Raw genomic sequence first — 12767 nt, 5'->3', positions numbered from 1 at the left:
TTTTTCCGTATTTTGACCCACTGAGTCATGTGAGGTCTTATTTTTTGCGGGACGAGTTGACGTATTTATTGGTATCATTTTCGGGCACGTGACATTTTTTTGAGCGCTTTTTATTCCGATTTTTGGGATGCAGAATGAACAAAAACCAGCGTTTCATGAATTTCTTTTGGGGGGGTGCGTTTACACCGTTCCGAGTGCGATAAAATTGATAAAGCGGCTTTATTCTTCGGGTCAGTACGGTTACAGCGATACCTCATTTATGTCTTTTTTTATGTTTTGTCGGTTTTATGCAATGAAAACTATTTTATATAAAAAATAATAATTTTTGCATCGCTTTATTCTGCGAGCTATAACTTTTTTTATTTTTTTGCTGATGATGCTGTATGGTGGCTCGTTTTTTTGCGGGACAAGATGACGTTTTCAGCGGTACCATGGATATTTATATGCGTCTTTTTGATCGCGCGTTATTGCACTTTTTGTTTGTCGGTATGATAATAAATCATTATTTTTTGCTTCTTTTTTTATTTTTATTTTTTAAGGGGTTCGCTAAAGGGGTTAACTAATTATTTTAACACTTTTTTTTTTAACTGTATTACATTGTCCCAGGTGGGACATCTCTGTCACAGGCACTGCTGCAGACTTCCTCATGCCTGCGCTTTGCAGGCACTGAGGAAGCCGGCTCCCTGCAGGCACCCGTCGCCATCTTGGATTCGAAGTCAAATGGCGCTCCTTCCCTTCTGAGCCCTGCCGTGCGCCCAAACAGTGGTTCCCCCCACATATGGGGTACCAACGTACTCAGGACAAACTGGACAACAACTTTTGTGGTCCAATTTCTCCTGTTACCCTTGTGAAAATAAAAAATAGCAGGCTAAAAAATCATTTTTGAGGAAAAAAATAGATTTTTTATTTTCACTGCCCTACGTTATCTTTTGTGAAGCACTTGGGGGTTCAAAGTGCTCACTACACATCTAGATAAGTTCCTTAAGGGGTCTAGTTTCCAAAAAGTCAAATTGTGCTCCTTCCCTTCCGGACCCTGCCGTGCGCCCAAACAGTGGTTTATGACCACATATGAGGTATTGGTGTGCTCAGGAGAAATTGCCCAACAAATTTTAGGATCCATTTTTCCTGTTGCCCATGTGAAAATGAAAAAACTGAGGCTAAAAGATAGTTTTTGTGAAAAAAAAAAAAGTACTTTTTTTTTTTTTCCGATCAATTTGTGAAGCACCTTGGGGGTGTGCATCTAGATAAGTTCCTTGGGGAGTCTAGTTTCCAAAATGGGGTCACTTGTGGGGAAGCTCTAGTGTTTAGGCACACAGCGACTCTCCAAACGCGACATGGCAAGCGCTAAATATTCCAGCATATTTTCCATTCAAAAAGTCTAATGTGCTCCTTCCCTTCTGAGCCCTGCCGTGCGCCCAAACAGTGGTTTATGACCACATGTGAGGTATCGGTGTACTCAGGAGAAATTGCCCAACAAATTTTAGGATCCATTTTATCCTGTTGCCCACGTGAAAATGAAAAAATTGATGCTAAAAGAAAATTTGTGTTGGAAAAATTAAAATGTCCATTTTTTTCCTTCCATGTTGCTTTAGTTCCTGTGAAGTACCTGAAGGGTTAATAATCTTCTAGAATGTAGTTTTGAGTAGCTTGAGGGGTGCAGTTTTTAGAATGGTGTCACTTTTGGGTATTTTCTGCCATATAGACCCCTCAAAGTGACTTCAAATGTGAGGTGATCCCTAAAAAAATGGTTTTGGAAATTTTGTTGTAAAAATGAGATCACTGGTCAACTTTTAACCCTTAACTTCCTAACAAAAAAAAAATTTGTTTCCAAAATTCTGCTGCTGTTAATGTAGATGTGTGGGAAATGTTATTTAGTAACTATTTTGTGTCACATAACTCTCTAGTTTAACAGAATAAAAATTCAAAATTTAAAAATTGCGACATTTTCGCCAAATTTCAGATTTTTTTCACAAATAAATGTAAAAATTATTGACCTAAATTTACCACTAACATGAAGCCCAATATGTCACGAAAAAACAATCTCAGAATCGCTAGGATGCGTTAAAGCGTTCCAGAGTTATTACCTCATAAAGGGACAGTGGTCAGAATTGCAAAAAATGGCCAGGTCATTAAGGTCAAAATAGGCTGGGTCATGAAGAGGTTAAAGCAGCTTCACCATAATAAAAGGAGCTGGGAGGAGACTGGACGGGCATCCACTACTCCTGTCAAATTCATATGGTTGCCTATTCTCATCTGCTACTTTTAAAGGGGTCTTGTATCACAGTGCAGCTCAGGGATCGATAATCCAGTCTATAACCCTGGACCGGAGATATGTTTCTATATACAAGCTGTAAAATGGTTTTCATTTTTTTTGCCGGCATCACATTTTTTAATAACTTTATAGATTATGTGGTTAACTTTTTATATTTGAAGAGTATTTCCATTTGAAGTGATGACTTATTGTTATTAGTCATGGCCGAAAGTGTTGGCAACCCTTGAAATTGTTAGAGCAATTACACATGTTTTGTTATATACATGTTTATTTCCTTTGTGTATTGGAATAACGGAAAAAAGGCAAATTGGACATAATTTCACAAACATCTCCAACAATGCTTCCTATAACCATTAGCAAGCTTCTTACACCTCTCATCTGGACTTTTGGACCGCTCTTTTGCAAACTGCTTCAGATCACATATGTGAAGGCGCTTTCTCCCAACAGCAATTTTAAGATCTCTCCACAGGTATTCAATGAGATTTATATCAGGGCTCATTGCTGGCCACTTCAGAACTCTCCAGATCTTTTTCCATCTGTTTCTGTGGGCTTCTTGAAGTATGTTTGGGGTCATTAATCTACTGATAGACACTTGACACAAACCCAGCTTTCTGACACTGGGCACTGCATTGTGACCCAAAATCCATTGGTAATCTTCAGATTTCATGATGTCTTGCAAACAGTCAAGGAGCCCAGTGCCAGAGGCAGTAAAGCAACCCCAAAACATATTTGAAACTCCTCCATATTTGACAGTAGGTACTGTGTTCTTTTCTTTTGTAGGTCTCATTCCATTTTCAGTAAGCAGAATGATGTGCTTTACCAAAAAGATCTGTCTTGGGCTCATCTGTCCTCAAAACGCTTTCCCAGAAGGATTTTGGCTTCCTCACTTTTTGGCAAATTTCAGTCTAACTTTTTATATCTGTGTCAGCAGTGGAATCCTCCTGGGTGTCCTGCATTTCATTTAATTCAAATGTCAACAGATAGTTTGCGCTGACACTGATGCACCTTGAGCCTGCAAGACAGCTTGAATTTCTTTGGAACTAAAATTGCAGCTGCTTATCCACCATTCGGACTATCCTGTGTTGCAACCTTTCATCAGTTTTTCTCTGCCATCCTCATTTAGGAGTTTAGCTACAGTGCCATGGATTGTAAACTTCTTGATTATGTTGCGCACCGTGGACAAAGGAGCATCAAGATCTCTGGAGATGGACTTGTAACCACCTTGAGAGTGTTGATATTTTTCAACAGCTTTGGTTCTCAAGTCCTCATATGGTTCTCTTGTTTTCTTTCTGTTCTCCACGCTTAGAGGGGCAAACACAGACACACAAAGCAAAGACTGAGTCAATTTCTCCCCCTTTTATTTGGTTTCATATGTGCTTTTCATATTGCCCATACCTGTTACTTGCCAGAGGTGAGGTTGAACGAGCATCATGTTTGAAATAAAGTTGTTCACCCACAATGTTGGAGAGGTGCAAACAATTTTGTCTTGCCCTTTTTTTTTTTTTTTTGTGAAATGATGTCCAATTGGCCTTTTTTTTAACCTCTGTTTTTTTTCGTGTTCCAATACACAAAGTATGTAAACGTAAATGACAACCTGTGTAATTGCAATGATTTTCTGGGAGAAATACTTCATTTCTGGAACAATTTCAAGGGTGTCAACACTTTTGGCCATGACTGTTTATTCCACCACTTCTGATTATTGGGGGTCTGACCTCTGCCAATCCTGAAGTTAGTCTGTTCAGCTGAATGACACCCGATCACCCAAACTATATGAAAGTCACATCAGACTCCAGAGGCCGGAACTCGGGGAGAAGCACAGGTAACATAACGCCTGTCAGAACATTCTCAGCTAGACGACATGTCACCAGGGAAGCTGCTCAGGTTACACAAAGATTTGGGAAAGCAATGTATTTGGAAATACTTTTAGAAAAGATTCCATCTGTTGCAGTAACTTCACAGTAGTGGCCAACCCCTTCCACTAAGATTCACAATGTGTTTGCTCAAATAGCTGCATGCATCATTCCAGCCCTAGGCTAAGGCTACGTGGTGGCTTTGGCTAACCAAAGTTCGCTAGATGTTTCTGCTACATCACAGCTCATTAGCTGTGTATGGTCGCTAGGTGTCGCTGCCACATCACAGGTCAATACGTGTGAATGGTCGCTAGATATCGCTGCTACACGTAAATGGGGTTGTTTTGCAACTGCATGGGTATGGCGACCACGACAAGCAACTTATTTTTTTTTTTATGACTTGCTTGTCGCAGTACCCTGGGAGTGACAATGCGACTCCATTTCCTTTTATTGTGCTGCGTGGTAGCAACAACTCCTAGAGAACTTTGGCCTTGAATCCTGTCCTGCATCTTAAGTCACCGTGTAGTTTTAGTCTTAAAAGTGGTTCTCAAGGATTTAGCAGAGATGAGGCTCTGCTTTATGTGCTTGTACAAGACATTGCCGACCAAGAGATTTGTAATGTTATCCTTCAGCTAGACACACATCACATCCTGTATGGTGATATGCAATTAACCTCAACCTTGACTTCCCATTCTCCAGTAGATGTTCATTTGATAAGTAGCACATTTTGCTGTTTTGAGCCTTCAATATTGGAGAACATCATACATATTTAGAGGGTTGTTCTCAGCATTGAAAGGTATCAATTATGCATGGGATAGATGGGAACGTCCTGATTGGTGGGAGTCTTGATAACTGGCACCCTGAAGGATCCCAAGAACTTGGCTCTAATATGCTTCTTTGGAATGGGCTGGGGCATAAATATCCGAGAATTTTAAGCATTTTTTATGGTAACGAGAATGTTTCACAGCAGAAAATCTTTAATAGTTCTTATATCTTCTTTGGTTTTAACACAGTTGGAGGAAAAGGCACGACATGAAGCTGAAGTCCGAGAACTGGAAGTCTGTCGTCTCATAGAAGAGCAGCAGCAACGAGAGGTCGAAGAAAGGTTGAAACAGGAACTTCATCGGCACCAGGAGTGTCATGCGCTCAAGAAAAAGAAAAAGGATCGCTCGACTAAGGACTGTCACAAGTCTGATCGACACACACACCACTCTCTCCCCAGTAAAGAAACCTCCACAGAGGTTCTTCCCAATGGGACCCTAGAGCAGGAATCCATATCCGTTCCTTTACACAAAAGGCAGTGTCACAAAACCGAGCCAAATCCATTATTAGAGGCCATGAATGAGCTCTCCAATCACACGCACGGCAGAGACTTAAAATCTTACACCTCAAAAGAAGTGAAGGCAAAACAGCAAGAGCAGCTCTCCCTCCTCCTAGACTTAGTCCAACAAAAAGAAAACCACGTTAAGCAGAAGTCAAAAGTGGCAAAGCTCAGCCTGGAGCAAATCAAAAAGTCTGAGGTCCCCAAAATGTCCGAACTCCAACCAAAACCGAAGAACCAATGCGAAGCCAAAGTCCGAGCCGTGGAAATCGCACCTTTGGTTGAGCAGAAGAAGGAAGAGAAAAAGTCCGCCAACGGTAACACCAAGAAACAGCTAAACTTTATAAAGGAAGACAAACCCCCAGCACCTTGTGAAGCCACCATCATTGGGGAGCAGCAGAACAACAAGCAGCTGATCACTGCTGATTCTCCGCAGCCCAAGGGGAAAAGCAAGAGGAACAAGAAGAAGAAAGGAGAAAAAGTGAATAATTCAATTGGTAAGTTTCCAATCCACATTGGTGTTGGTTTATAAAGGGAAACCAGGGAAGGGGCTAATGCTGGCCAGGGAAATAACCTTGGGAGGCAGGAGCTCGTTAAGTGCTTTTGTCAACACTGAGCACTTAAGGCCCTTTTACATTTAGCGATGCACCAGCGATCCGACCAGCGATCCGACCCGGTCAGGATCGCTGGTGCATCGCTAAATGATCGCTAGTGAGCTTTCATACAGAAAGATCTCACAGCGATGCAGCAGCGACGCAGCGCACGATACTTACCATTCACACACAGCGATCCAGACGTCCTCCCGCCCGCCTCCACGCGTCGCTCGTCGTCACAGCAGGAAGTCTCAGCAGGAAGCGCCCGACGAGAAATGGAGCCGGACATTCTCGCGCGATCAGCGATGGACAGCGGGGGAGCCGGTCGCTGGTAAGTATCACACATAGCGATATCGCTAGCAATATCGCTATAACGTCACAAAACCAGTGACGTTTTAGCGATATTGCTAGCGATATCGCTTAGTGTAAAACCCCCTTTCTCGTTCGCCTTATTGGGGGACACAGAGACCATGGTGTATGCTGCTGCCACTAGGAGGCTGACACTATGCACAAAAAAAGGTTAGCCCCTCCTCCGCCGTATACACCCCACCGACCGGCAGGAAGTTCCTCAGTTTAGCTTAGTGTCAGTAGGAGGTGGACACGGGTCTTTGATTAGACCCATATCTACCTCGATGTGCGTCGTTTCTTTTCAGGTTTTTCCGGAGGGATACAGTGTGAATAGTCACATCTGTAGTCCCACAAAGAGACTGAGTACGGCGTGTACTGCCACCCCGTATCCTCATAAGTCTACAGCAGGACCAAGACCCCTAACATGGATGTGGCGTTCCAGATGGTCCTCGCTCCCCGTCTCCCACCCACTCGCCTACCAGAGCCGGTCGGTCGGTTGAGGCGCAGGATACTCTCCTTGAAACAGTACGCTGGATGAAACGGATCAGGAGGGTAAGTATGAGACCTGAGTCCCATTCTCCCCTGCGGATTCCACGCCAGGCCATTCCATGGATTTTTCGGCAGCGGTCGCTGTGGCAGTGCTGCGACGCCTCCGCGTCGTCTCCAGGCGGCCGCTGCAGCTATTTGGGCCCTGGCTGGTTATCGGACAGCTCTTTCCCCCCCCCCTCTGCCGGGCCCTAGCTGTCCTCAGTAGCGGCCACCGCGGCGGTTCTGCGACGCCTCCGCGCCGCCCTGTGCTGACAGGCGGCCGCCTCTTCTAATCCAGGCCCCGGCTTCATCTGGGGCCTTGTCCGGCGTCGCGGCCACGCCCCCCGCCTCCATCCTCGGGCGGGCTTCCCTCCCGCCCGCTCTAAGCCCGCCCACGACCTTCTCCCCTCAGGTTGAGCGTCCCGGAGGCGGCACCGTCCCTCCCACCTACCATCTTAGCGGGCGGCACCATTTTTTATCATCGGCGCCTAGCCCCGCCTACCTCCCTCCTCTGCATCTGCAGGAAAGCGCGCGCTTCCTGCTCGGCTCCTCTCTGGCTGCCGCCATTTTCACAGCCTGTCAGCCGGACGCTGTTCCCTCAGCCGTGCCCCTGCAAGCCGGACGAACCGTGCATCTCCATTTATTGGAAGCTGCGATAGGACACCGGACCGTGAGTAGCTCTGCATACTGCAGACTGACACCCTCCTCTGCCTCCTGTCCCCCAACCTTCCGGCAAGGCTTCAGTGACTGTCCGTCAGTATGTCTAATTCTAAGTCTGACCGCGCTCGTCCCCCTGCCTCCTCTGGCACCTTAGTCAAGTACTTTGCGTGCTCTTCTTGCAATCGCAAACTTCCCTCAGGTCAGTCCACTCCCCTCTGCCTGGACTGTAGCAATCCAATCCAGCCCGACGCCGCTCAGGAGCCATCCATAGCCCCAGTGGTGAGTGAGCCCCCCATGCCGGGTTGGGCCTCCTCTCTATCACAGTCAGTGGCAGACCTCACCAAGGTGTCTCAGTCCCTAGTAGCCGTTCTGGACAAGTTGCCCTTGGGAGCTTCGGCGGGGCCCAGCACGTCTCAGGACGTCCCATCTGAGCCAGCCAGCGGCAGTCGCAAGAGGCCCAGGCAGGACCTCCAGGCGGAGTCCTCCCCTCGTCCTACCTCACCCCATAGTCCCCAGCAGTCTCCCTCTCGGGCCTCCTCTCCCGAGTCAGGCGAAGCGCTTTCGGAATCGGAAGGGGTCTTAGAGCTGGATTCGGACCAGGATGCGAACATGAAGGTTACGGTGCAAAACCTCATTGCTGCGATTCACCATACCTTTGACATCGCTGACGCCCCTGCGAAATCCTCAGATCAGGAGGTTTCGTTCAGACGGGCGGAAACACCATCCAGGGTGTTTCCCTTCCATTCTGAGTTTGGAAAGATTTTTACAAGGGAGAGAGTAGATCCGACCAGACGCTTTCAAAGAGGAAAGCGTCTCGGCGTACTGTACCCGTTTGCTAAAGAGCTCACGGACAACTGGGCCGCTTCTCCCTCGGTGGACCCTCCCGTGTCCAGACTTTCTAATAATACGGTCCTTCCGCTGTCAGGTGTGGCGTCTCTATAAGATTCTAATGATAGGATCATAGAATCTCTAGCAAAATCTGCCTTCGAAGCGGCATCGTCAGCGGTATGTCCAGTCTTTGCTTCTTCTTGGGCAGCAAAGGCCATATCCACTTGGGCAGACGACCTTCGGCAGGGCATTCTGGATAAGGCACGACCAGAGCATTTGGCCGATCTCGCCAATCAGATTTCCCATGCGGGGGATTATCTGCTTTCTGCCTCCCTGGATGCCGCAGCTTGCGCAGTTCAGGCGTCAAGTAACATCGTGGCAATCCGACGTACAATTTGGCTCAAGGCCTGGCAGGCGGACTTGTCCTCTAAAAAGTCTCTGACCAATCTACCTTTTCAGGGAGTGCGTCTCTTCGGATCACAATTGGATCAGATTATTAAGGACGCTACCGGAGGTACGAGTTCTCTTCTCCCCTCCAAGCCTCGCAGACCTCCTCCAAGGCGTCAGTTTCGTTCCTTTCGGACTTTCCGCCGTTTCAATACGGTGGAAAACCCTTCCAACCAGCAAAGGCCACAGGCACGTCAGGAAAGAAAGAAGGTTTCCTTCAGGCCCACTCCGTCCTGGCGGTCCCACTCTTCCCAGGGAAGACCGTCCAGATCTAGATCTGGACGGTCTACATCCACATGACTACCATCGGTCTCCCGGGGGTCCCTTCCAATTGGGAGGTCGACTTCTTTTCTTCAGCGACGTCTGGCTCGCCTCAGTAGAGGACGCTTGGGTCAGAGAGGTTGTATCAACAGGATACAAAATAGAGTTCATTTCTCTTCCACGGGATCGCTTCTTCCAATCCCGTCCGCCGAGGGATCCGGCCTTGGTCCCGGGGTTCTGTTCGGCCATCGCCTCTCTTCTCCGTTCCGGGGTGATTGTGCCCGTTCCCGAATCGGAACGCTTCACAGGGTTTTATTCAAACCTGTTTGTGGTGCCGAAAAAGGACGGGGCAGTTCGGCCCATTTTGGATCTCAAGTTACTCAACAAGAGAGTTCGCCTTCGCCACTTCCGGATGGAGTCTGTACGCTCGGTAATTGCTTCCATGGAGGAGCAGGAATTCATGGGTTCCATAGACATCCAAGATGCCTATCTGCATGTGCCCATATTTCCCGGACATCAGAAGTTCCTGCGGTTTGCGATTCACCACGAACATTACCAGTTCGTCGCGCTTCCTTTCGGGCTCGCCACCGCTCCCAGAGTCTTCACGAAGATTATGGCGGCGTTGATGGCCTTGTTGAGGATCAGAGGTCTCGTTCTTTTTCCGTACCTCGACGATATCCTGATCAAGGCTCCCTCCTTTCAACAGGCCCGCCTAAGTGTGGCGATCGTTCTAGACACCCTGTCCAGTTTTGGGTGGATCGTCAACCGGAAAAAGTCCTGTCTGGTCCCTACTCAACGCCTTGTGTTTCTGGGCCTTCTGTTCGACACTCGTCGGTCAAGGGTATTTCTCCCACAAGACAAGATCCTTTCCCTGCAGCAGGGCGTGCGATCATTACAGATCACACGATTTCCATCCCTCAGGACAGCCATGAGGGTCCTGGGGAAGATGGTGGCGGCGATAGAGGCAGTTCCCTTTGCCCAATTTCACGCCAGGCCACTCCAGCAGGCCATTTTGTCCAGGTGGAACAGGTCGGCTCTATCTCTGGATCGTCCGGTTCGTCTTTCATGCCGGATCAAGCGGTCTCTCAACTGGTGGTTGACGTCTCCCCTCATTCTCTTGGGGCGGTCTTTTCTTCCCGTTCACTGGCAGATTGTCACTACGGACGCCAGCCTCATCGGCTGGGGTGCAGTGTTCCGCAATCACACTGTTCAGGGTCGATGGTCGACTCAGGAATCAGCTCTGCAGATCAATGTCCTAGAGATACGAGCGATCCATCTAGCTCTCGTCCACTGGGAAAGGCGCCTCAAGGGCCTGCCTGTCAGGATTCAGACAGACAATGCCACAGCGGTGGCGTATATCAACCGCCAAGGGGGGACACGGAGTGTCTCAGCTCTGGCGGAAGTGTCCAGAATTCTTCAATGGGCAGAGACCTTTGTTCCAACGATTTCCGCGGTTCACATTCCCGGCGTGGACAACTGGGCCGCCGATTTCCTCAGCCGCGAGGGTCTCGCGGCAGGGGAATGGTCCCTACATCCGGAGGTGTTTCATCTGCTCTGCCGTCGGTGGGGAACTCCGGATGTAGACCTCATGGCATCTCGCCTCAACAGGAAAGTCTCACAATTCGTGTCCAGGTCTCGGGACCCTCTGGCAGTGGGCGCCGACGCTCTGGCCGTCCCTTGGTCACAGTTCGAGCTCCCCTACCTGTTCCCCCCTCTGCCTCTTCTTCCCAAGTTGTTGAAGAAAATCAAAGCAGAGGGGATTCCAGTCATCCTCATCGCCCCGAATTGGCCCAGAAGGTCTTGGTTCGCGGACATTGTCAACCTTCTCGCGGACGCTCCCTGGAAGCTTCCCGACAGGGCAGATCTGTTGTCTCAAGGCCCGATTTGCCACCCCAATTCTCGGTCGCTCAATTTAACGGCGTGGCTGTTGAGACCGAGGTTTTGAGACGGGCAGGATTCTCTGATCGGGTGATTCATACCATGAGCCGCGCCAGAAAACCTTCTTCTTCGAAGATCTATTACCGTACTTGGAAAGCCTATTTCTCCTGGTGTGAGACCAATGACATCGCGCCCTTGGTTTTTTCGCTCCCTTCTATTCTGGCGTTTCTGCAGGCAGAGCTGGATGCGGGGCTTGCTCTCAGTTCCTTGAAGGGTCAAGTTTCGGCACTGTCCATTTTAATTCAGAAAACGCTGGCCTCCCGGCCCCAGGTCAAAACCTTCCTCCAGGGTGTGGCTCACACGGTTCCTCCGTACCGAGCGCCCGTGGATCCTTGGGATCTTAATTTGGTTCTTCAGGTTCTGCAGGGTCCTCCTTTTGAACCTCTCAGGGACGTTTCCCTTTCCCTCCTTTTCATTTAATATATAACATATAAATATGATAATGTATATATTTGCATTTATGCAGTCTGTATGTATGGGTTTTAGTTTGATATGCGGTTTTTGTATCTTATATGGATTTCATCATTATTGGTTGTTTCTTCAATATTATCGCTCTGTGTGTGCGCATGTTGACGGCGTCTCCTAGGTTACCCTCACCACGGAAGGTGTCGATATGACGCGCCCATGTTCCACTGACGTCAGTGGAGCAACTGCTCCTGGGACATGGCACGCCCGACGCCGGAAGTGATGTAGTGGTGCCGGACTCTCCGCCTCCATGCGCTCGTTTTACACAGAGCGATTGGATCCGGCTCATATATGAGGGCCTATTTAAGGTGAACAATTTCAGGAGGGATTATATCGCCCCCCCCCCGAGGAAGCAAGGTGCGAAACGCGCGTCGGGGTGTTTTGTGTGACGTGGCGACATTTCTTTATTATGGGTAAGGGAACTCTTGATGTTTATACACATGATCTTTTTTGCTAACACTACTTAATGGACTATACTGGGATGTTTCCTCCCCTCTTTTTAAGGTAGTGTGTCTCTATTAAAATTTAAGAAAATTTTCTATTTATGTTTATATTAATATTTAATAGATGACACTTATTGTTAGCATTATAACTATTGATTTTTACATGGGAGTTTCTGGTCCCTTGTTTACATATGTCTCCATGTCACAACCACGGTTGCATCATTATCTGCCTCTTACACTTGTATAATATCTTTTGTAATTGTATGTTTTGTCATTTGATGTACTGTTTTTTATATTTAATAAAGTGAACTTTTTGTATAGACGACAAAATGTATTAGTATTTTTCTGATATTTTCCTTTCTTTGGAGGGAATTTAAACTCTCATATTTTCTTGATGATATGCTATTTGGACAGAGAGTGTCCCTAATTAAATTATGGTATTTTTGTATATCCACATTCCTGGCTATGTATTCATCATTTCTTGGAAAGTGGCCTTTCTGGTGGCCATTACCTCCATCCGGCGCGTGTCGGAATTGGCAGCACTTTCTTGCCGCTCTCCTTTTTTGGTCCTTCATCAGGACAAGGTAGTTCTGCGGCCTCCGCCCTCTTTTCTTCCGAAGGTGGTATCTTCGTTTCACCTCAATGAGGACATTGTCCTGCCATCCTTCTGCCCGAGCCCAGCTCACCCTCGGGAGCGGTCCTTGAACAAGCTGGACCTAGTCAGGGCATTGAGAGTCTATCTAGCCCGGACGACTTCCTTGCGGAAGTCAGACTCTCTGTTCATCATTCCTGACGGGGCGAGGAAAGGTCACC

The 12767-nt window shown here is 47.6% G+C and overlaps 1 protein-coding gene across 1 annotated transcript in view; it reads left to right on the top strand.

Annotated features, from left to right (window-relative positions):
- FAM193A (family with sequence similarity 193 member A) overlaps nt 1-12767 on the top strand; it is a 129909-nt gene that overhangs the window by 101346 nt on the left and 15796 nt on the right. Inside the window, exon 21 of the mRNA XM_073574466.1 lies at nt 5136-5940. Coding sequence (XP_073430567.1) covers nt 5136-5940 — 805 coding nt within the window. The remainder of the gene's footprint in view (nt 1-5135; nt 5941-12767) is intronic.

This window comes from Dendrobates tinctorius, unplaced genomic scaffold, assembly GCF_039654945.1.
Source record: "Dendrobates tinctorius isolate UK_male_01 unplaced genomic scaffold, ASM3965494v1 ptg000039l, whole genome shotgun sequence".
In the NCBI taxonomy this organism is placed as follows: domain Eukaryota; kingdom Metazoa; phylum Chordata; class Amphibia; order Anura; family Dendrobatidae; genus Dendrobates; species Dendrobates tinctorius.
The sequence above is the reverse complement of the archived record's forward strand: the minus strand, read 5'-3'. Positions and strand labels throughout refer to the sequence as shown.